This window comes from Syngnathus acus, chromosome 9, assembly GCF_901709675.1.
Source record: "Syngnathus acus chromosome 9, fSynAcu1.2, whole genome shotgun sequence".
Taxonomy (NCBI): Eukaryota; Metazoa; Chordata; class Actinopteri; order Syngnathiformes; family Syngnathidae; genus Syngnathus; species Syngnathus acus.
Genome location: NC_051094.1, coordinates 1,224,866 through 1,248,592, shown reverse-complemented (window position 1 = coordinate 1,248,592; position 23,727 = coordinate 1,224,866). Strand labels below are relative to the sequence as shown.

The window sequence follows — 23,727 nt, the reverse complement described above, 5'->3', positions numbered from 1 at the left end:
AAAGGGGGGGGGATTCTGTGAAGCCTCGTGTGAGGTTGTTCATGCTCTCACTGAGATCAACCTGAGCTCCAAAACCTTCATTATTTTCCTCCTCTTGAGCCCATAAGGCAGCTCGGATGAGCCTCGTTCTGGTTCAGACAGTTTAAGACGGACTCGACTGCTTCGCCCACTTACAGCCTTCCTATTTCATACAAAGGTATGTTACAGGATTTGTATCAGCTTCCCCTTTCAAAGTACTCGACTTTCCTGGCTTTTTGTGCCTTTTCCTGCACTCCAAGAATTGTTTTTTCCCCCAGGATCCCCCGCAGCTCCATCCTCATCACGGCTATCTTGATATCGTCCATGTCTTCAATCTGGCTCTCCTTCAATAATCCCCTTGAGGTTGGAAAAGCCAGGTCAGGTGAATAAGGACATGGTGATATTGTTCTTGGCCATAAGATCGTGTCAAACTCTGGGGACACCCCCAACAACAACTACCGGGCCACCCGGGAGATCGTGTTTTGACGCGCCCGTGTGTGTAACACAAAAGAAAAAGAAAACAAGATCAATTCCCTGAAGGCAATGAATAGAAAGAGTAAAATGGCACTTTTTGTTTCAAATCAATTATGAACACATGCGTGCTAGCCACAACGTTGTTTAACATATTTCTGTAGAATTTGCATGAATGGAAAAAAGGCAGAAAAAACATATAAATGAAAAACACTTGACTTTAAATTTCACTGACTGACAGACAACTGCTGCCACAATCACAAGAATTGGACAGAATAGAGGTTGACGAGTGGCCACTTTCATTTGCATACAAAGACTTTTGGAGTGCCGGAAGCCCACACAAACACAGAGAGAACAAGCAAAGACATTCAATTCCTTCAGAATGGAAAAATTGAAGGACAAATACGAGAATATAAAAAAAATAATTAAGCCTATTTGCCAAAAGCTGACGCTGTGTTTTGTAAGAGTTTGTCCAATTGTGACATTTGTCCCGTCCCACTTAGCATCAAACATCCACCTCCACAGGGTTTCCATAGCAACCACATGAAAAACTTTGATGTTGCATCATCAAGTCTTCATTACAATCATCCCATGCATGTATCACCTCGAGCACTCGTCGTATTTCTGCGCACCCGCGGCACTCGATCAGCACGTTTTCATTTACAGAACTTGATTAACCCGAAAGAAAAATCCATGCATTGCAAAGCACGCCACATAAAAAGCTCATGAATGCTCACCAATGTAAATGCAATAGGTCATTCTGGGTCGTCACTAACAATTTGTTTATTCCAGAGTCTTTTTAATGGGCTTGCCGAGATGCTGGGCTATTTTTTTTTTCGGGGCGCTCTGTCCAATTTAGATGAAATAAAACAACAGAACAACAAGAGAACGAAAACAACCAAAACACGTCCGAGCAGAAAAGCGGCTTGCCATATCAGAGGAAGCGGCGCAACGACTTTTAGCGCTTTAAAGTGGATATTGTCGCATAAACGAGCAACGTGATGGATTTTTTTCCAAAGTTGGAATCAGCATGCAGGTGTAATAATTGACATCAGTAACCGTTTGAAAGTGCACTGGAGCATTTAAATGCAAGAATTAAGCTGTGGAAGGTGCACTTCCTAATCCAACTTTTATAAATCTGTAGCTTAGTTTCTGCCTTAAATCTGAGCTTTTGAAATTGCTGCCTGCAAACCCAGAGCATTTATCACCCACTTGCAGACACTGAAATTCAGCTCGAAATATTTTACTCTCAAGTGTAAACATTAAAAAGCAACAAGTGCAACAATTCTATGGCACATATTGATTTTTTGGGGGCGGTATTAAGATTACGATTAGCATTTTTGTTGGTGATGATCAATTCTGAGGAATAATTGAGCCAACCTCCCTGCCGAAAATTGGTTTAGAGTAGCGTACAGGTGCTACAAAATGGTGGCAAGGCACTTGACATGACACCGATCCTAAAGTATCAACAGCATGGAGGCAATCAGGAACATTTTGAAGTTAAATAATAAAACTTCACATGAGGCTCATTAATAGTACAGTGTCAGTTAGAATTAATTAATTAACAAAAAAAATGACCAACATTGTATCATAACAAGCATTTGCTTGAGCATATTTTTGTATTGAATTTCGCGTGTTTGTCAGTCCACTCAAATTTGAAGTGGCCCCAGATAGAAATGTTTGTCTGAATATACATCAATTGTTGTTATTGTAGTCAAATAGGGAATGTGAAAACAAAATATATGATCGTAATATCCGTAGGTAGTACAAAGTTCTTTCTTACCTTTATCTCTGTACACAGCGGGGTGAGAACTCTTCTACTGTGAGATTTCCTCGGCATCTTCCTCTAAGGAAAGAAGACAAAAAGAAAGTTAGTATGAAAATTATTACAAGGATCCACTTGGATTAAATGAGACAAATTTGCTTGTATAGGAGAGACATTTCTTATCTACAAATTTGTGTGTGGCAAGGGATACTATAAATCCCCATTTGCATATCCGCTCAAAAGCTCGGAATAACGTCTTATTTGGATTCATGAGCGTAACTTGGTATCGGCTCAAACGCTAACAAACGAATCTCATGCAAGAGGCAGGAGTGAGCGATGACTCTCACTCGAGACTCTTTCCAAACATTTCACCACATCCGTTCCTTCTTTGCACTGATCGGATTTATTTTGTCCGCCTTCCTCAATGAACAAATTTCATCAGATGTGTCGGATGGATTCCGGGTCACGCGGTCTAAAAGCGGAAGCATAACGGGCTCGCTGGAGTCCAAGTGAAAGATCTCCATGAGGTCAACACGGAGGCCATCTTGCACCCTCAAGTGTGTGTCTGCACATGACAACAAACACACACGGATGGCGCAGTGCTTTTACAAAAATAAAAGCGTGAGAAGTTTTTAAAGAAATTTATGACCCCTCAAAATTTTCCAAAATGGCCGCTTCAAACCAGAACGCCATCAGTCAAATCTTTTCAGGTTTGTCACTTCTCATATGATGAAACCTTTTCTTTTATTCATTCTCAAAATTCATGTTGATTTCAAAGTATCAGGATCCGATGTTTACGCCAGCCAGCGCAACATCCCAACACTAATTGCGACTTACTCTTTGTGGGACGGAAAGGTTGGGGATGCATTTTGAAGCAGGGTGACGCCATCAATAATTCATCTGCAGACTCTATATACAGACAATGTGACTATTTGTACATTCATCCAAGTACGGCGTCTTTGCGGATCGGGTACATGTTTACACAGAATACTCCAGGGGAACGGATCCAATCAGAAAGCAAATTGACTGTGCAGCTGGGGCCGTTCCCGCCGACGTATTAAATAAAAACACAAATACCTTCAGATCGCAAACTGTGATTTTAGATGAGCGCAAAGCTGAGGCGGAGTACGCCAGGGGAAAAAAAGGACCACATTGCTTAACGTACAGTGGAATATCAGAAGCTGGTGATTTTTTTATTATTTTTTTCTGCTTGTGCCTTGGAACCGACCACGGACTTTAATGAGGGAACGACCTGTCTGTGGCGTACAGCCGCCTCGAGGCAAAGTCAAATCAGTGCCTTACCAGGGAAGCGCAAACACACCAAAGTTTGGTTATAACAAGAGATAGAGTGCAAATAAAAAGTCTCTGGATAACAAGCAGGCAACATATATACCAGCAGGTGAACAACAAAAGGTATTCAGGGTCAAAAAAGTACAGTCAACATGAAAAAAATAGAGATATAGTTGTCGGCTCGATTTATGTTTTATGCTACTGCTAATTTATACATGTTGAGCATATGGTTGCGCTCGTGTCCAACAGCTAACAGTTGGAGGGTCAAAGCAAGTGACAGAGAGAATACGGAGGCAATTATCATTTATTCATTTTCCCCAACCAAAAGCGTGTCAAATAAATTTGTAGTTGGTGAAAACTTCTCAAGCTCACCGAAATAATGGAGAAATGGCTGCTTTCTTACCAGTCGCTCAGGTTCCTTGTAGGACTACCCCCCTTGACCTTATGAATCCTCTCCTCGGGGGGAAAAAAGGTCCCGCTTGTTTTAAAATCTGGGAGAAAAGAACTTGTGAAGGATCAAAATGGAAGAATTGAGGAGCGAGGAGGAGAGCGCACAGGTGATTGGCAGAGGAGAGGAATGGAGGAGAGGAGAAGATGGCTGGCTCCAGGAGTCAGGAAAAGCCACAGGTGGGCAAGGCGCCCCTATGTGTGCGCGTGTGCGTGCGTGTGTGTGCGTGTCAGTCACACTGTCAATCCGTATTGAAAAACATCTGTTAGTCCACCAGGCAAACTGTGACAATGTGCACATTTCCCGCTCTCATCAAAATGTATATCCATCACTCATCATTGCTTGGTAAAATGTGCTTGATAAGATTTTGGGGTGTCTGGGCCTAAAAAGAGGACGATGACCTCATTTGGCTACCATGACGACCACATGGACGGTGTCGTCATAAACTTTGGTCATAAACTTACTGATGTGCGGACCTATCAGGCGGACCGGCCATCTTGGAAGGGATTGGCGAGCCAAGCGTGCGCGCATGTGTGTGTGTGTGTGTGTTTTCCAAACATTGGAGCATCTCTCCGGGGCTAGTTGCTAGGCGAGGAAGCTACGAAGCTTACCGTCTCCCTCCCAAAACACACACACACACACAAACATCAGCGCAGGGAGTTGTGCGGTTAGATGGGTAGGAAGGTTAATGCTTGCAAATAATGCAAAGTCAACAGCGGGCGGCTGTTCATTTGTGCCATGAATTAATGACGACATCACTGGGATGCCAAAGCAACTGAGGGGAATTGGGACGGGATGATCGGCCGCCGTGCCTGGATGATTGTCATTTAGGGCCCTTACGTGCCTCTCTGTTGTCCGGCAACACGACTAGTGTGTCATACGGATGGATACGTGAACGTGGAGTGATCATGCCAAATTTGGCCAACAATATCCGCCGTGTCATAATGCAATGATAATTAGAACAAATAAACGTTGCATGTTATGAGAGAAAAAGTTACAAAAAAAATCATAAATTAAAATAAATAATACCGTAAGAATATCACAATACTATGTAGTATTAGAATCAAATTAAAAACAAATGAAAAAATCATTGCACGTTACGAGAGGAAAAGGTCAATTTTATAGATACAGAAAAATAAATAAAAATAAATACTAAAGTAAGAATATCACAATAGCATGTAGTATTAGAATCACATCATAACATGACACACGGCAAAATGGATGGATGGATGGATGGATGGATGGATGGATGGGTGGATGGATGGATGGATGGATGGATGGATGGATGGATGGATGGATGGATGGATGGATGGATGGATGGATGGATGGATGGATGGATGGATGGATGGATGGATGGATGGATGGATGGATGGATGGATGGATGGATGGATGGATGGAAGTCAAATGATGAGGAAAAATACTGCTTAGCTCAAGACCTTGAATTCATATTTTGGATGCAGAGGGCGGCCCAGCTGAAACCTTTCCTGACATCACTAAAAAAATACACAGCATAAGACATTCACTCCTCTATTAAAGTGTCTTACAGGGAGATTTTTCTTTACCACTAAATATTGTCGAAGGCCTCGAAAAAGAAGCAAGCACTTTTGTACGGCTGCATATTCAAAAGCAGTCAAGTGTGCGTTTTTAACGCCAAGGTGAAGGTGCACACGGCTTGCAGCTTTGATGGAAAACAATCATCAGAAATTCAGTGAAGGGCAACACGAACATTTCCCCGCTTCGCTTCTTTCTGTGCATTTAATGGTCGCCGCCTTGTTACGGCAAGAAAAATTGTAAAAGGAAGAAGAAAAAAAAAACCTCAGCGGCAGAGAAAGAAGAGCGTGTCCTTTCAGCACACGACACTAAAGTGAGGACACCGAGATTAGGTTTGACTTGCGTCGTACAATGTGTTCTGCGAAATGAGAACGTTTTACAGATATGAGCCCCCCCCCCCCCCCTTGTAATGAATGGACACCTCCGCAATGCTCATTTTCTCGTAAACAACAGTTTGCTAACAACATTGTGACAGCAATGCGGTTACACTGCGACTAAATGTGCCTTCATAAATCTCACGCTGGGTTTCGGCATTGAAGCGCCGCGGCTCCCTCACGTCCTAATAACCAAATTGAAGCGTAAGCGCTTTGGACGACAAACAACTATGTTGTAATCCTATTTTTATTGCATTTCTTCGGGCCTGATCACAAAAGGCGCCACATGGTGTGGAAAAGTCCCCCATGTTGTTGCTAATAATAGAGCAGACCACAGACATGGTCTTGTGCAGGTGGATGAGGTTGATGGGTTGAACCACATCTGCATGAGTATGTAGTTGGAGGTGCATTAACAGTGAAAACTCCAAAACTATTTAAAAAAAAGCAAAGCACTCGACTGAAATCTTGTAAAGATTTGCTTTTTTTATATTCCACTTTAACAGTACGTCAAGGTGGCAATAAGCAGACAGCAGATTGACATCAGTCCTCACGGAGGAGGGGTCACCATGGAGACGGACCCCTGCCAAGTAGTTGGAATCATTTAATTATTCAGTAGCGGTCTCAGCGGGATTCAAGTGGAACCGCTCAAACCATTAAGCGGTCTTATCATGGGTTGGTGATTTGAGAGGGGGAGAAGATAACCGTACCTGTTCTAACAGCTAGGAGGAGAACCCCCTTCTCCATTAGATGCTCATCAAATAGCCACTGAACTTAACATTAGGTACACCCATCCACACCAGCTAGTCAGACATCCAGTTTCTAGAATACCTATCCTACCTTGCAGACCCCAAGCGCAACTTGGAATTCCAACCTCAATCCCAGAGTCCAACACAGCAGGGGCCCCGAAATTGAACCCTGTGGAACACCACAAGACAGTAGGGAAGAGTGACACAGAGCAACCTTTGCACAAACCTTCCTTCATGTTTATGCAGCTCATCATGATTCGTTACTGTACAACTGATTCTTCAAGGACATACTTATTTGCAAGAAGCGAATGAAAATAAATAGCAATACATGAGGGAGTGAACATATGTACGGTTTGTATAGTAGCCCTCAAGCTAGTACACCCACTAACCCGCCCACATACACACGTACGCACAAACACACACACACATCTCTTACAGTGTCGTATTTTTAGCCTTGGCATTTCTCTAATTGTGTTTGCACACTTCAAACGGTTGCATATTACTGTATAGTAATAGTCCATCCATGAACAAGATAGCAACACAAGCGTGAAAGTAAATAATTGTAAAAAAATATGATATGTGAGTTGAATCATTATATGAATATTCTTTCATACGAATTTGAATAATGTGTCTGTCTTTCTACCCCAGAAGGTGAGCCGTACAGTGCTTTCTTTTGAATTCTTTTTTTTTTCTTTTTTTTTTATAGGCCATTTGCGCGTTTTAAATGGAATTCAGTGAGTCAAAGAAAACAATTTAATTCACCGAGCCATCCACTCAAGGGATTGAAATGGACGGTGATGCTGAAAGGCAGTCGTTTCTAAGCTTGTGCTAGAAATGCTAGGCTGCCCCCTTGTGGTCAAACGGTTTAAGACAAACAGAAGCATCCAATAAATTCAAAAGTGGGAAAAGCTGCCATTTAACTTTCACTGTTAACGTGGGCATGGCAGTCAATATATGGAAGTCCATGTAAAGGGAAAATAAATGTCTTGTAAATTTGGCCGAGCAGAAAAAATGAATAAGCAACAATTCTGACGAATTAGATCGATTAAAAAAAAAATCACTCAATACATTTAATTAGGCTATTAATTAGAGCTTACTATCACTGTCAGTGAGCGAGCTGTAAAAGAAATAAGCCTAATAAGACAGAAGATATTTTTAACCCTTCAGAAGGGGGCGCTGTGTGCGTTGGGGAACGCCCTCGTTTTAAAAAATAATTTTTGAAACCAAATAAATGTATTATTCATCTGCTTAATGAGGCTAGATTTAGTCTAATTAATAGCTGATTAACATGGGGCGCATCATTTTGTCTGCTTTAGGAAACAATGCATCATTTTCCGGAACAGCCACATATTAAAATTAGATCCCCCCACTAACCCCCCCAAAAATAAAACACTTAAACCAGAGACTGTGTATGAAGCAACATGGCGTCCATCAAGCCATGTGTCGTGCATTCGTGTCCCAAACTTACATGTGTTAGCCTCCAGATAGCATGCAAGCAAGCTCTCGGGCTTCATCTTTGCAGACTGATGTACTGAGAATGACATGGAGCATTTAAGGATTAGTGCTAATTGTACACTGCAGTAGTAGAAATGTTTTTTTGCAATTGTGCCAATCAGTTAATGCATAGGAAGCACTCACGTGTTTTTATAGTGGGGAGTCATAGGACGCCATTTTAGCCACGCCTCCATTTTTTTATTTTTTTTAAACCTCGGGTCGTCTTAGTTTTTGGGAATTATGATTTTATTTTTTTTACCAGAATATGTTTTTCAATTTTAGTTTTACTTATTTTGTTAGTTTTCGTTAACTAAAATCTTGCACTGGAACACACTATTTTATTATAATGGATAAAATAAAGATTTAGTCACCAAAGCAGCACTTAACAACAAAGTATATGTTTATTTCAGTAACATCCTCATAAAAAAAAATGCCAGGTATCCATGTTGAAACAAAAACTGAAAAAGGTTTGCCCAGTAGATGTACAAAATGACTTATGTTTCACTATAATTAGTTTTTTTTTTTTTTTTTTAAATCTCTAAGACCCTCTCTCATGAATTTGCCCTTTTCAAACAGTAGAGTGGTTACAAGGCCACACATATTCACACACACACACTTATCAGTCAGTCATTGGCACGCATCAATGCTCAGTGGGGGAGCCCTGCTCACATCCAAAAGGCCTCTCGAAGGGGTACACTCAACAAAAAGCACAGCAGCTAAAATATACCCAACAAACTACTGTATGGCCCAGGGAATTTTCTTACATTCCGCTGCATATGTATATTTAATAAGGCTTATTTTATTGTGTATATCCGTTGCTCTCGTGGCCTGCACTTTAAACACCTCCGCATACTGTCGACATTCACTCAAAAGGTGCTTATCTCCTCATAACCTCAGGCGGTTTTCCAGTTAAACAACAAAATGTATAGGCAAAAGCGCATCAAACTATCTGCAAATGACTTTTGTTTAAATATGCATGGGAATATGCCATGTTGTTTTGCACACCGAACCCCCATCGGCTTTGTTTATTTACGACACGTTGGCGCTTTCTCGGTGGCGATGGTATTTGAATTGATTTATCCAGAATGTGTCTCGTTCCAGTTTTGCTACCCAGCCGACTTGATTTCGATTGTTTTTCGTGTTTGCAACTAATGCACCGCACCCTTCCCACTAATGAGATTCCTGTTGTCATTTATCAAACGATAAAATAATATAGTTGCTTGATTTGTGTTTTCATTTGCTATTCCTAGCCTTATTTCAAAAAGGTCCATTAGGTGACTTTGGCCTGTTTTTTTTTTTAAATAAAAGTGCATTGACTTATTGGCCCAAACTCACACATCCGCACAACATTCCACTAACATCTACGCCATTGTTAATAAATTAAAGTTCAGCAGTTCACATTCATCAGCCAGTTGTGTGTTTGTCTAGTTCACATTGGTTCACTGGAGTCCTGTGGCTTGTTTGAGCAGCTCCAGGTCCCGCCGCGTCTGCTGAGCCGCGGGTGGCGGACAGCCGTACGCTTGGAGAGCCAGCGGCAAGAAGCGCTCCTGCGAGCCCAGGACGTGGTCCCCTTGGCCCGCCTGGAGACACACCCACGGAGGGGGGGAGGCGCTGCCCTGGAAAGCCCACAGTGCCACACTCTCTGCGGAGAGAAACGGATTCGTCTTTTGTGACGCTACCGCAGACGAGCGATAGTCATCACCGCCTCAAACCTTTATTGTGCAAGTCGGCCTCCTTGGCCAAACCCAAGGGGATGAGATATTGAGCGACATCGGGCAGACCCTCGGGCTGGCCTCGTGTTGCCATCAGTACGATAGACCTGTTCATCAGGACCACAAACAAGTCAGCAACATTCCTTGCAGACTAAAGTCAACGTTAGGTTTCCACACGCACCTCTTTGGTATTCCGGTCGTTAGGTGCTGCTTCATGTTGGCGTCCATCTTGGTAAATGACGCCGTCAGGGCGACTTTTCCAGAGCAGGCGTCCACCGACACCACGAGATAGCCGGGCTGAGTGAAGGGTATCATCTCGTCATTTACCTGATGGAATGAAAATACATAACTTCTCATGGAAGATTTCCACCCCAGTGCAATGCGTGCCACATGATAAATATCTGCTCACAGCAATGAAGGACATGTTGTCTCCTCTTTTCTGCTCCCTCACACTGAGAGATTTGACTTGCGTCTGGAGGTAGGACGTCCACGGCTCACTGGTAAATACACGCTGAGGAAAAACACAAAGTCACAAGGAATGAAAATCATGTGACAGTGATTGCAGATTTTGTTTTGTTTTTTCCCACCTTAACACATTACACCATCAGACAAATCATAAAACAGTCAACTGAAAATCCCTAATAATAAAACGATTCCATCTCAAAATATTTGAAAGTGGAACAATTCGATTCAGTTCAATTGGACGCACTCGTTTCGTATCTGAATGTACATAAACAAACCTGTTGGGCTCCACAGTCCAGGCAGGGTTGCGTGTCCAAGGCCGGCATCGGGAGGACGGCTGAGGGGGTTTTGGCATACTTGGGGTAGGCCTTGCTGGTGCAGTTGCACGTCCGTTGCGAAGATGTAGTGGCCGTGACTTTGACTCTCTCGCAGCCTTTGACCGAACAGTAGCTGTGACCGTCACGACCGTGGCGGGCTCGCAGGTACAGCCACAGCAAGCTGGTGGCAAACAAAATGGTAGAGTCCACAAAGTTTGGACATAATTACCGTAATTTTCGGACTATAAGTCGCACCGGAGTATAAGTCGCACCAGCCATAAAATGCCCAAAAAAGTGAAAAAACCCCATATATATGTATATAAGTCGCTCCTGAGTATAAGTCGCCCCCCCACCCAAACTATGAAAAAAAAACCGCGACTTATAGTCCGAAAATTACGGTACAGTAAAAATTCGGCCTATTGAGCACATTACCGTCTTTATTTAAGCTTTACAGGAAAAAAAAAGCACATTACTCAAGAGAGTTGTCTTCTCTTACCCGACATTTTGGTCAAAGTAGTACTTCCTTTCCAACGGTCTGGACTCTAAATCAGCCAGAGAGAAGACGGGCCCGTAGTCGGTGATGTCATCAAAAGTGTTGCTCTGTCTGTCGTTGATGTCGGCAACAATCTGGAAGGTGGCCTCCGGCGGGTAGCACAGTCCAAACAGCACCCAATCATCTCTAATGGAAAGAAAAACAATCCACTCAATGGGATAAGGTACAAAGATGATTTTTCAAACATCAAAACAATCGCTTTGACACCTCAGACACCCGTTTATGGTCTCACTTGTCAAAGTTGATGAGGGAGAGGACGACCTCTCGAGGTGCCTGTCCGTTCCAATGCAACGTGTAGCTCTTGCTCATCATCAAAACGGGTTGATACTGCTGCGAGGGCGCCCCCTGGCTGTTAATCCCCCTCAGAAGCAGCGGAGCCGCGGGATACTCGTCTCTGTTGATGGACAGAATGAGGCTGGGAGCACCCTGGGTCTGGATATACACCTGAAGAAGAGCGAGGAAGAGCGTGTATTACCAAACGGTGCGTAACATTTGAAATAAAGTGTGAGTGCTGTACCTGAGAGTAGCGGCCGCTACATATCACTCCATTCCATGGAGGTTTGCTAACACAGCTAGGATGTTGGATTAGGTAATTGTCAGCCCTGCCCACGTAGGTGTCCTTGTAGCCTGTCACTGAGCCGTCCACATCGTGGAAGATTGAGTTCTTATCTCCATCCAGGTCGTTCTCCTCAAACCATTGCCCGGGACGACCAAAAAACGACCGGAGACCAACCTGAGGATGGCATACGGATGGATGGCGGTTGTGGGATTTAGTGAGGAAATGGAAAAGTGGAAGGAGAGAGGGCTCACGGTGGCGTGGAAGCGGAGGTGGGACATGTTGTTTCGTGGGGTGAGTTGCCAGGTGTTCTTCAGGCTGAAGCCCACTGCGGTGGTGTAACGCTCGGGCGTGGGGATGAAATTGCGGAATGTGCTGCGGGTCAGCCGCACCGGGCCGTCGTAGATCTGGAAGCCTCGGATCGGGAAAGTTCTAAAAGGAAGACAAGTCAAATTTTTTTTAGCACAAAAGCCATTTTCTCAGAATTTAAAAAAAAAGGTCAATTTTACAGTATATTTTTATTTTTCATTATAGTCACAATAGCATCATACCTAGCTGCGTTAGAGACGCTCATATTAACCACCAAAAATGAGAAAAAAAAGACAGCACTCAATAGATGTGCAGTAAAAAAAAAAAAATGTCAAGAAGAATATGACTAAAGTCGTGTCACCATTAATTGAATACAATGTTTTATGGGCGATGGCTTTATAATTCGGATCCCCTTAACTTCCCTTCCGGGGATAATGGAGGAAACGATGACATCAACCTCATTAGAAATTCTACACTCGAAAAAAAAAGGCAGCATTTGTGATGAAGTCATCAAAATGCAGCCATGAGTCATGTCACTATGTGCGTGCTTAAAAAAAGCACATCAGCGCACCGCTTCCTTCTTTCTTTCACAAGCTCACGCAAAAGTCCTTTTCTATATCGTTCACCCATCACCCATTTTTATTTTATTTTTTTAAATCTTTTGAAATACTTGACCTGTTTCTCGGGAGAGTCCTCATCTTCCCATCGGTCCCTCCTAAGCCCCAGTATTTATTCTGTCCTCCGTTGGTGCCCCGGTTTGGACTTTCTCCCACAAACAGAGACTGCGTCACCTCCTGACTGGAGCCCTCGTCGCTCGGGTAGCTGCCGTCACTGCCACAAGAAATATCAAATACAAACGAAAACGTTTGGCCTCTGTCCGCAGCTGGGATTCTCAACAGACAAATGTTATTAGTGGTGAGGAAATGAAGAAAACAGCTGGTTGAGGTCTGATACGAGTTCCCATATGTACGCACCTGGCAAAGGATAATCCCACTCCATTGTCTGCAAAGCTGTTCACAAGGACAAAACAAATGACTTGATGTAAATGTCTGGATTTTTAGCATTCCAACATTGGTCACAGTATTTCCACAGGGGTCATGATTCTTGCCTCACCTCGAATTCTGGATGATGATGTCGCCGCCTCGTATCCACGCCCCCATGTCGTTGTTCTTGAAGGAGACCAGCGCTTCGATGACCGCCGCCACCCGCGGTTGGTTCGGATCGGCATTCCGGTGAGGTCGGAATCTGACGAGTACAAACTCGTGTTACCGTCTTTCCACTGACATCATTAATCTGCTTTCGACTACCTCGGATTTCTCTCTGCAAGCCTGCTTTTGCTGTGCCCTGTGGGTGGCGTTTTTTTTTTCTTTTCATTTGGGGCGGTGTGGTGAAGTTATTCATAGATTTGTAATGGACTGCCAAATAAGATTATGAGTGATTATTTTGGCCATAACAGCAGCCATCAAGAAAAGAAGGACCCTTGTGATATCTTTGCGTGTCGTGTTAATACAGAGCACACATTTGAACATTTCCAATTTCAGCTCAAACTCAGCATGGCCAACAGTCCCCGGCGGATGCGGAGGATTTTTCCGTTTGGGGAAGAGAGGACACTGTATGTGCAAAAACTTGTTATTTCTGTCAACACAAACTTGTCAGGACCTCCACCGAAACGCAACACTGGAGTAATATGATCGTCCACATACCCACAGGTAAGGCCGTAGAAAATATGCTGCTTCGGACAAGAGCTATTAATAACTCCAGGCATGCAGACCAAATGAAATAGGTCCAAAATGTACATTTGGGAAGAAACCTTTCCCCTCCACAAGAAATAACAAAGATACAAATGAGATTCTTAATAATAGAACACACCTGGCACTGTTGTCCAGACACAGATATTCTCTTGGGTCGGCAGCACTCGCATTGGAGGTCTTCACTCCTTTATCAATAAACAGCCCGGCCTGCAAGGTGACCAGACAATGGCAATTATTGACCAGTAGTAGATTTCAGTAAGCCAATTGACTTCCAGAGCTCACACAAGACCTCTTGTGAATTTGTATATATACATACCTAATAAGATAATTCATTTTGTATGGTTTAAATGTATCTGAATGTGTGTGTTGGCGAGAAGAAAACATGCTGTGTGTCAATCCTGTGGTTTGTGCCGAAGTATAGTTGGGCTGCTTCCTCTCGCTCGCTCTCGCTCTCTCGCTCTCGCTCGCTCGCTCGCTCGCTCTCAGAGTGGACAAAGAAGTCACAGTTCACCTGACGACTGCTGTCTGTCTTCACACAACAGAGAGGCTTGTTCTCCAGCCAGTTTCTGTGTGTGTGTGCGTGTGTGTACAACAACCAAGCAAGTCAGCAGAGGGCCGCGTGCTTCACGTAAGTACATCGTTTTCGATCACCATAAAATACCTTTCCCATTTCACACCAAAAATGTTGAGATGGAACTTCATATTCATTTCATTGAGATACTATATCGGCCACATCTTTTTTGATCATAAAATAACTTTGTGTAAATGACAACAGCAAAATATGTGAGCTTGCTGTAAACACAAAAGGAAATTCAAATTCTAATTTTAAAGATTCGAATCCTAATTTAAGCAGAGGTAATATGCACACATTAAATAGAAGAGCAACATGACAAAATTATGTAAACCCAATAAAAAAATTGTTTTAAAAACTTGCGTATTTTAAGACCTATGTGCTCTTAATGAGCATACCAAAGGCGACATTGACCCACTTATTAATTTTACAATTATTTTCCTTGCGCTACCTTGAAATTGGAGTGAACGCGGTTGTTGTAGAAAATCCCCAGAGGGGTGAGTTCTGCTTTTGTCTCCGGTACCAAGCCATGAGAGTCTCCTGTGGAGGAACTGTGGAACACAAACCAGATGCCAGCATCCTGGAACAAAAAAGATAACGACATACATTACAATCATAGCTGCTTGAGATCATGAAGGATCACCGGGTAGGGCATTCTAGATGAAAATATCCTCCACCTGGGAGAACATGACATGTAGACCCCCTTCTGTTTTATTTGATTAAAGCCCACAACCGTGTAATCACAGCAAATCCGGAAAAAAATAGACTCTTAAGTCTTTTTTTATTGACGGATCAATTTGTTACACGCGGAAAATGATTCACCACAGGGATCTTTTCTTTTATGTAGCGATCTTGATGTAATTACCTGAGAACCAGCAGCAGCATTGCTGATAAGATTGTTGTTGGGGTTAGCGATCCAGAAGGTGGAAACCGCCCTGGAAAACAATCAAAGCTTATTAAAAGCGAGTCACATGGGAAACGAGCAGACTATGAAATCAGTGATCTTTCGCAAACATTCCCCGATAATCTCGCTCTCCAACATAAACCTCGGACAGGAACAGCCCGGCCAAAACACACACGTGCACACTGCTGGAACCAGACGTCGGAGGTTCTCTCACAGTGGCACTTCTCTGACTGTGACAGAAAAACATCCGGTCTAGAGGAGTGGATGTTTTTGCACAGATAAAAGCCGTGTCCCGCGCGAGGAATTTGGATCTTCTATTGTCTATCAAAGTGCGACCACACCATCTTGAAATTCCCACAGCTTACTTGCACTCGGTGCTGGGGGAGGGAGTGTAGCCTTGGTAGACTTTGTCCTTAATACTGAGGCAGAGGCTCTCGTTGCGGTCGGTGGGCAGCTGAGTACCGGGTCGAGTCAGCAGGCCTAAGTTGTGGAAGAAAGTGTTGCGCTGCTCGATGCCGTCCTCCAGGAAGAAGCAGTGGCCCAGGGTGTCGTAGCCCACTGTGTTCTTCACCTGGTCAGGACGCACAACACATGTCAACAAGTCACATACGCTTCATGTATTTCATCATATCCCCATTTTTGGTTGTTAAACCGAAGCCGTGTGACAGATGAAAAAGGCACAGCCTCGGGTTGCCGTCTTTTCAGGAAGTCATTAGCCCCAATTGTCTTGTTCAAGGTTCATCCAGAGGTGTTTTAGTGCATCACTAATTGTTTCTGGCTTCCTCTTGCGCAAACAACGAGCTGGGAAAGCGTCACAGATGACGGTGGAGTTACCACAAAGTGTTTTCTGATTAGCGCTGAGGGGAATTTGCCTGGCAATCGCTAGCGGCGGAATGTTGACAGGAAAGCTCGGTGGATGACTCGGACATGGGAACGAGTTCATATTGGAGGAGCAAACACCTTTTGTACTTTCCATTTCCTCGACGCTTAACAAAAGCCAAATGAAATGATGACCCATTGACGTCAAAGCTTCTCCAAGTACTGACCAGCAAGCCGTCGGTGGCGTGGATGGCGACGCAACGCGAGAAGGAGTGGTGGATGGAGAGACCGTCCACATAGGTGGGCTCCCGATAGCCTCCCTTCTGGTCTACGTCGCCACACATGTGAAAGTGGACCGGGTAGCGACTTCTCTCTCTCTGCTGGCCCATGTTCTTCAGTTCCACATAAGACAGATGCACCGAGGAGAAGTTTCCAAAGATCTGGCATCATGGAGGGGGCAATGAGATGATGGTGTGTTACAAATGCAGACCACATTGAAGGCTAATTATTATTATTATTACAGAAAGCAAAAACCACACATTTGTAATAATAAAGGGAAAAAAAAAACCACTCCAGGAGGTCTTTGGACTGTGTGTGTGCATGTACTGGGACGCTCTGGTTTTTGTTAAGGAGGGTTCGGTACAGCCTTTAAGTCAACTGAAACCCGCCGACAGCTCGTGCTCTCGGTTTTGCTGACACACACATGGACAATGACACATTGGTGAATGCGGTTTGTGTTTGGCAACATTTTTGTCACAGTGAATTGGGAATTCAATTGAATTGTGTGCAGTCGAAGTTGATATCCAGATGTTCTTGTTTTTGCCTTTTAAATATTTGCGCTGTTTGTAGGAAATTGAGTTATGATTTTAAGCCTTTTTAGTATTTTCCCCACATTGGATATGTAAGTTTTACAAATATTTAGAGTACCACTGGGAACTCAGGTGCATAAGACATTAAGATGAGCAGCTTCCGTGTGGATATTTCTAGATGGAGTATACATACAAAAAGGAAAAAGGAGAAAAATGCTCACCTTGATGTGGCCTCCATAAGTGTCGTGGCCGTAGAACTGACACAAATTATTTCCGTAGCAGGAGTTTTCCATTTCTCCGTAGATGAGGATGTTCCTGGAGAGCAGCGCCACCTCAGCACGCATGTCGACTCCATCTGTGATTTCGCCGACGTGGTTGTAAAGAGGCTTGCCTGCGCACACACAATTGCAAAATTAGCAGTGTAATAGCAATACAGTTAATACATTGTAAAAAAAACATTATCGTGAATGGCCCGTATCACATAACAGATCGTATTCCAAACAGTTCCATTCAAATGTTTGCTGCCCACCGCAAAAATGTGCTTAGCCGCAGCCGCACCTCACAGCGACGACCCCTGTTAAAATAATATACAGTTGGAAGAGAAAACTGCTGAGAGGCTTGTGAAAATATAAATCAGCTCCCAATGTGCTTGTGTCCACGGGGTGCTGTCGGCAAGCATAACGCAGAGTAGCTGCTTGGTTTGAATAGTGACTCGAAAGTCCAGACCGCCGCTTTATCACATCCTTTTCTGCAGGAAGGGAGTTGCTCTTTGCTGACAATGGGGGAATGTTTGGGTCGGAATATTTGGATGTGGTGAAAAAAAAAAAAAAAAAAGACAAAAGATGAGCTTTTGTGTCTTGCGCAAAAAAGAAAAAAACTGTTTTTGCTTTGAAGTGGGCTTTGTCTCACCTTGTATTCGGACTTGCCTGCTGGTGCAATGAGGGCAGGGCAGGAGGGTAAACTCTTCAGCTTGATGCATGGAATAATCAGTACTGGCGATAACAATTTGATTGCCGGGTTGCCAGGTCGGCTGGACCTCGTCCTGGAGATTCAGCACCACCTGGTCCACCGCATCCACCTGAAAGCCTGAGATTGGGAAACCTAGAAAAGGAACATTTTAAAAAGAATCATAGTATCATGTGATATTTTTCTGCAACACATCACAATGAAAAAAGGAAAGCAGGCGGTTACATACGGTCGCGCTAAATCCACAGCTCAAAGGTCACTGATTTGAAAGGCTCGTATTTATCATGATGATATGGTCACAAAGACCGAATGTTACTTAAGTCAGTCATCTGACACACCTCGTTTTCGACCTTTGTACCCGTTTACACAATGCTGACGAAAAATCCATCACCAAGTTCATAAATCCTGTCGGGCTGACTTTGTTGTTTTACCTTTATCCAAGGTTGTTTTCAAAACCTGTATATTATATATTGGCAAAATGGCCTTGACATAATTGGTATGGATTCCTCACCGTTTTTCCACTCGCTGTAGGCTGAGACAGAGAAGCGCACGCCGTTGACGGTGGTGAAGTTCCGCCTCGCCACAGCTCTCCCTCCAGTGTCGTGGTTTTCGTGTTCCCTAACGTCTTCCGAGCACGACGTGTTACCGCCGCCCACTACGGACACCAAAGCCCACGCTTGCCTGCAGAGATCAGGGGAGAGGAGAAAAGAAATGTTTTTTTTCAAAATGGAAAATGATTGTTTGAAATCTAGCAAGATGAAATCATACAAATGGTGGCGCCCAAAGGGTGTGGATGCAAGGGGGTGTGATCCCGTCACAAATATTTTATTTTTGTCCCCATTCCAAGCACATGTTTAAAACTTTGCATCTTACAGATGTCATAGTTCCTCAATCATCCATTTGAGGACTATCGCTGAACTAGTCATGGCCAATTTTTGATTCCATCAAAGTTTTCTATTACAAAACAGGTAAACAACCCTGTGAAATAATAATCACTTCTGGAGGATGAAAGCGGTACACGCACAAACCGGATCCATCTGGGACTTAAATCGTTCTGTCGAGTGGAGATCTTCCTGGGGGGGAAAGAACCTTTCACCTTGCGCCCTATGCGAGTACCGATAAAAGCGCAAGCGGGAAGCAGAGGGAGGGCGTGGACGGCGCACTTTTCCTTTCCGCCTCGGCCACCGGCTGCTCTTCGCAGCCTTTAAACAAGCTCATTATTGCTGGGTGTGTGAAAGTGTCAAAGTGCTCTCCTGGGAGACAAAAACATTAAATACAAAGAAGGATGGTCTACTTTCATTTCCAAAACAACTTAGAGCTCATATTCTGTCCCAAAAATAATATTTGTCATTTTACTTGCCCTGTTTTGGAAGATGAAACAGAGTGAGATTATTTTGCTGTTGAAATGGATCCAAAATTTCACGACAATATCGCACAAGTTTATTGTGTTAGCGTTCGCTTGCGCCCGACGCCCCGCACTATTTGTTCAAGTGGTCATAGTCCAACTCACTTATGTCGATTTAACGCCTGAAAGATTTCTCAGACTGAACTGCACACTAATATATTTCAGATGGAGGTACGGATTAAGATGAAATCCCTTCAATTAATAAAATGTGTGCACGTAGCAGTTGTGCACACGCACACACACGGCCTCTAGCATTTGAAGCGCTGTGTTGTGGATTTAGGTCGATTTCTGCAAAGACCTCTGTGTTGGCTCGGTACCCTGAGGTGAAACGTGACACTGGAGAATCTGTCTTCGCGCTCAACCTGTCTTGCCAAGTGAGGACCGAGCCGTGTCCGACTACAAATAATACCAGATTTAAGGTTTGTGGGTGTTGTGGACTATAAACAACTATAAACATTTCTGTCCTTCAAAAAAAAAAAAAAGAAGGAGTGCTAGACACTCCATTTCCTGAAGTCATATTTTTTTTCACAAATCCTGGAAACTTTACGGCCATAACCTGGCTATCCGGCGTGTGCTTCCTCTCTGGGCAGAAATTTTGAGAAAACAGGAAGAGAAATAGCATGGAATTGTTCAAGGTAGAATCCCAAATGGGAAAAGAGCATTAGTGAAGAACAAAGAATTGTTGTTGGTTGTCTACGTAAAAAAGTGTCAAAAGGTTTCAAACAAAAGCACACCAGCAAAGCAATTTTCCAGAGCTCAAGGTCGGATTTTTTTCTGACGCACCATCTGACAAGAATCTTTGGTCCTGAACCCAAAGTGGGTTCAGGCAACACGCTTCCTCACCTGTACTTGAGGTCGTGGACGTATCTGCTGCCGAGCGTCTCTTCGATGGCCACCTTGGTTTCATCCAGAAGACTTTTGACGGCCGAGTCGCCGACGGCGAGAGTGACGATGCGACCCGCCGGCAGGGACCGGAGCAGCTGGGTGAGCCGGCGACTGTCGTTTTTGGATTCGTGGGTGTCGTAACGTTCCCTGAGCAGGATGTCGGCCGTGTCCTGGTCCACCACGCGCAGGTTGATGCCTCTGCTGAAATTGCGCTGGAAAGTGTCGCCCCCTGTGGTCAGGCCGGAGGCAGGCACGGTTTTGGTCAACAGAGACCAGGCCACCCGCTCTTGGCCGTGGAGCTCGAGCGTTCCGCCGCTCATGACGCCAATGAACTTGCGGCCGAGACCGGGTACTTCGGGGACGTCCTTGTCGTCGGAGCGACCCGTCAGGGTGATGACGGCGTGGGAACGGTAGCGACATTTAGGTGCGCCGATGTAAAAGGCTCCGCCATTTTCAATCAGGATATGTCCCGTTCTCAAGGTTATGTTTTTAGAGCCGTCTTTGTGATCGGCAAACACGACCCGACCTAGGAGAAGACAGTTAACCAATCAGTCGAGCCCAGCTACCGAAGTGATTGCCCAATAAGTCATCATTGGTAGTCATGGAAAGCATCTGTGTTTGCCGCTCCTCCGTCTTGGGCTTCTTACCTCCCGATCGGATGGTGAGTGAACGGAAAGTAGCAGAAGCCTCCAATCGAAATAAATCCCCCCTCGTCACGATAATGGCTTTGCCCGGCTGGTGGCCTGGGTTCCAGTCACTCAGGGACGGGTTGTGATCAGGACAATTGGCTGAAAAAGGATACGGCTGCTCATTATCTTATTAAGGAATTGATGACGTATTCATAATATTACAATGGCTTACAGTAACACTGAAATCGATTATTTTCGTCTTTTTCAGGTTGATGTGAAATATTTGAGACTTACCATCTAAAATATCACCGCTAGTGAGACTTAGTATAAGTATGAGGCTGAAGAAGAAAGCCCCCGCGGACACCCCGAAGCAGATGAGCGTGTTTTTTCTCAGCCGGAGGCTCTGAGCACACTCCCGGCGGCTCCGGTTCTCCTCCGACAAGCCGAAGGTGGCTTGTTGATTCGGAGGCAGGCCGTGAGTTTTGACGGGTGCCGGCGGTGGGGCTTTGGCCGGCGGGGGCGAGCGGACAGGAGCCACCCGCCCGGGGACGTAGCCCGGGGAGCGCTGGTGGTTGCCTTTGGGGGGGGCCGCAAAGACCGGGAAGCGGCTTGGACCATCACTTGGCATGGTCGTTACGTCTGCTGACGCCTGCTGCTATCTGAAAGGAAACAAAAACACAGAGATGGAGGTTTAGACAAACAATAGACATTCAACACTTTGAGCAAATGAGTCACTGAGGCGCTTTGGAAAAGATTTGGAAAAGTGTGGCAAAGAAAAAAAAGAACAGCATGGAACGTTTTTGCAATAGCGTTGCGTGCAGACTTAATTTGAGTCACATTTTTGTGTGCGCACTGAACGAACCCATCCGACAGAAATTTTATGAGTCCAGGGTAAAACAGTGAATCAAGAAAATAATACAGCGGGTCCTCATTTTTCATTTCCGATCGATGTGTGAGCCTGCAGTTACATTTGTTTATATGGAAAAATGATTCCAGCCAAACTTCAAGACAGATATTTCACTTTGACTTTTCTTTGTGATTGAATTTTTAGAGCCATGTAATTAATCATTTGCCCATTTTATTGCGAACCGGCCGCAACCTGGAAATTGAGGTCCCCTGAATAAAGTCATATATCAAAGGAGGCGAGTGAAAAAGAAGTCAGACAGAAAAGGTCAACAGTGAGGAAAAGACACTCAACAAGCTCATAAACGAATACATAAACCACAGGAGGAAAGAAAGAAAGAAAAAGCTGTTTGGTTTTTAAATCAGCTGGCACACGGGCCAGGCGGCTACTGTAATAAATTGTCTAAACACTATGTTACATCAAATAGATCAACGATAGCTGAACCAAGGAAGGACTCAGGAAATGTAATTCCAAGAAATTGAAATGCAAAACATCATCCATTGGCTGGTATGTGTCCAAAGTCCAAAAGGTGCTTGTAAAAATACTGGCCAATGACAACATTCCTGAAAGTATGTTGAAGCAGATGGCACCAATTATAGTCGGGCAACTTCCAGCTCTGCTTATATAACACAAAAGAGGAAAAGTAGCACAAAGTGGGCTCAGGCTGCACACACACACAACACACACACGCACACGTCAGCATGTAGATGCAGGCAGAGAATGAGCAAGTCATACACCTGCACACAAAAACAGAAACTGCCGAAACAAAAAAGGCCTCTACACTGCTATAGTGACATCAACTCCCAAATTTTAAACGTTATATTACTGTATTTTAACATTGGAGAGCTGCATGAGGTTTTTTTTTTGGTGTGTAATTTGGTGACAAATGTTTGAGAACCACTAATAAAAAAATAAACTGGATTTATTCAGATGCATTTCTACCAGTGAAAACAGGTCAGCTGCTTCTGTTGAGGTTGAAGCCCCAAAATTTCATTTCATCGCCTTGGACATGTCACTACTGTGCAAAAGGCTGCAGAGTGCACACACAAGACTTCATGGATTTCCTGCTACTGAATATCAAACAGATGTGTGAGACAGACCCTCACACATTCCTCAGTTCCCCCCAACAAAAAGTAATTTTGCTGCTTTGGCACTCCACATTCCTTGTGGTGGAAATTACAGCTGAGCTTGTGTGTTGTCTTGTGCAAGGCTGCAAATGGACAGAAATTAAAAGAATCTGCAATACCAATGAAATGTGGCATGATCTGTGGAGAGGTCAGTACCGTACAGTGCTCTCTCCTCATTCTTGGCAAATTACACTCATCACTTACAAGGAAAGCGAGGTGGTTCCCTTTATGATTAAGCAGCAGTACAAGTCATAATTTACGATCTCTTTTGATCGCAATTCCAAATTACACTGAGTCACTACTATGTCAACACAAAAGAAGGAAATTACAGAATGTTTGCTAGCTTAGCGGAAGATTGTGCATTTTATGACAGTTGGCTCCAAGAATCTGACATGCACAGACAACACCGGGGAATCGCTGGGAAGGTTTTCTCGTAGACAGGGAACGTGTCTGCTTCGTCCGACCCCGCCGCGCACCAGTTGACACAAGCGGACACAATGTGGAGCCTCTCCAGGCGGCTTTGTGAGTTACCTTCGGTGGTGGTCGGGCTGTCCTTCTCCCGCTCCCGCTCTCGTCCATTCGCTCCGAAAGCCAACTTTGAGACGCACGGAATAGCTTCACCCTCGCTGTTGGCTGTCAGCGTGGCTTTTATATTCACCTTTTCTACACATGGTCGATTTTTTTTATGGCTGATGATGGGCAGTCGTCCCCCACGAACCCGCCTCCGACGGTCAACCCCCTCAGCCGCCGAAAGGAGAGCGCCAGGCGCGGCTTGGGACAGGAAGTGATGATGCGTTGAGGGACAGTCGGCAGCATGACTAACCACGTAATAATGAAGTATACTATGCACTTAAGATAGTGACGCTATTTTAGACAGTAGTCAAGCATTTA

The 23,727-nt window shown here is 44.2% G+C and overlaps 1 protein-coding gene across 1 annotated transcript; it reads right to left on the bottom strand.

Moving 5' to 3' along the window:
* Positions 1-8,595: 8,595 nt before the first annotated feature.
* cemip2 (cell migration inducing hyaluronidase 2) lies at positions 8,596-23,609 on the bottom strand. Its single transcript, XM_037258838.1, has 24 exons — positions 23,368-23,609; positions 21,100-21,464; positions 20,824-20,964; positions 20,135-20,702; positions 18,398-18,567; positions 17,830-18,021; positions 17,142-17,311; positions 16,339-16,551; positions 15,658-15,863; positions 15,254-15,323; positions 14,840-14,968; positions 13,936-14,024; positions 13,180-13,311; positions 13,041-13,076; positions 12,742-12,897; positions 12,012-12,189; positions 11,719-11,934; positions 11,434-11,645; positions 11,145-11,327; positions 10,610-10,829; positions 10,279-10,380; positions 10,051-10,196; positions 9,870-9,976; positions 8,596-9,799 (listed from the first exon to the last, which is right to left on the bottom strand). Exons 2-24 carry the CDS (start codon positions 21,431-21,433, stop codon positions 9,597-9,599), a joined length of 4,173 nt encoding a protein of 1,390 aa, XP_037114733.1. The 5' UTR covers positions 21,434-21,464; positions 23,368-23,609; the 3' UTR covers positions 8,596-9,596.
* Positions 23,610-23,727: the final 118 nt, after the last annotated feature.

Bases quoted from the DNA above. Each gene is read 5' to 3' on its own strand.
- cemip2 (XM_037258838.1), bottom strand. From the start codon at position 21,433: ATGCCAAGTGATGGTCCAAGCCGCTTCCCGGTCTTTGCGGCCCCCCCC. The intron at 15,324-15,657 runs GTAAGCTGTGGG...ATTGTTTTCCAG, and splicing joins TCCCCCAGCACCGAGTGCAA to GGCGGTTTCCACCTTCTGGA. The intron at 10,381-10,609 runs GTTTGTTTATGT...GTTTTTCCTCAG, and splicing joins TGGACTGTGGAGCCCAACAG to CGTGTATTTACCAGTGAGCC.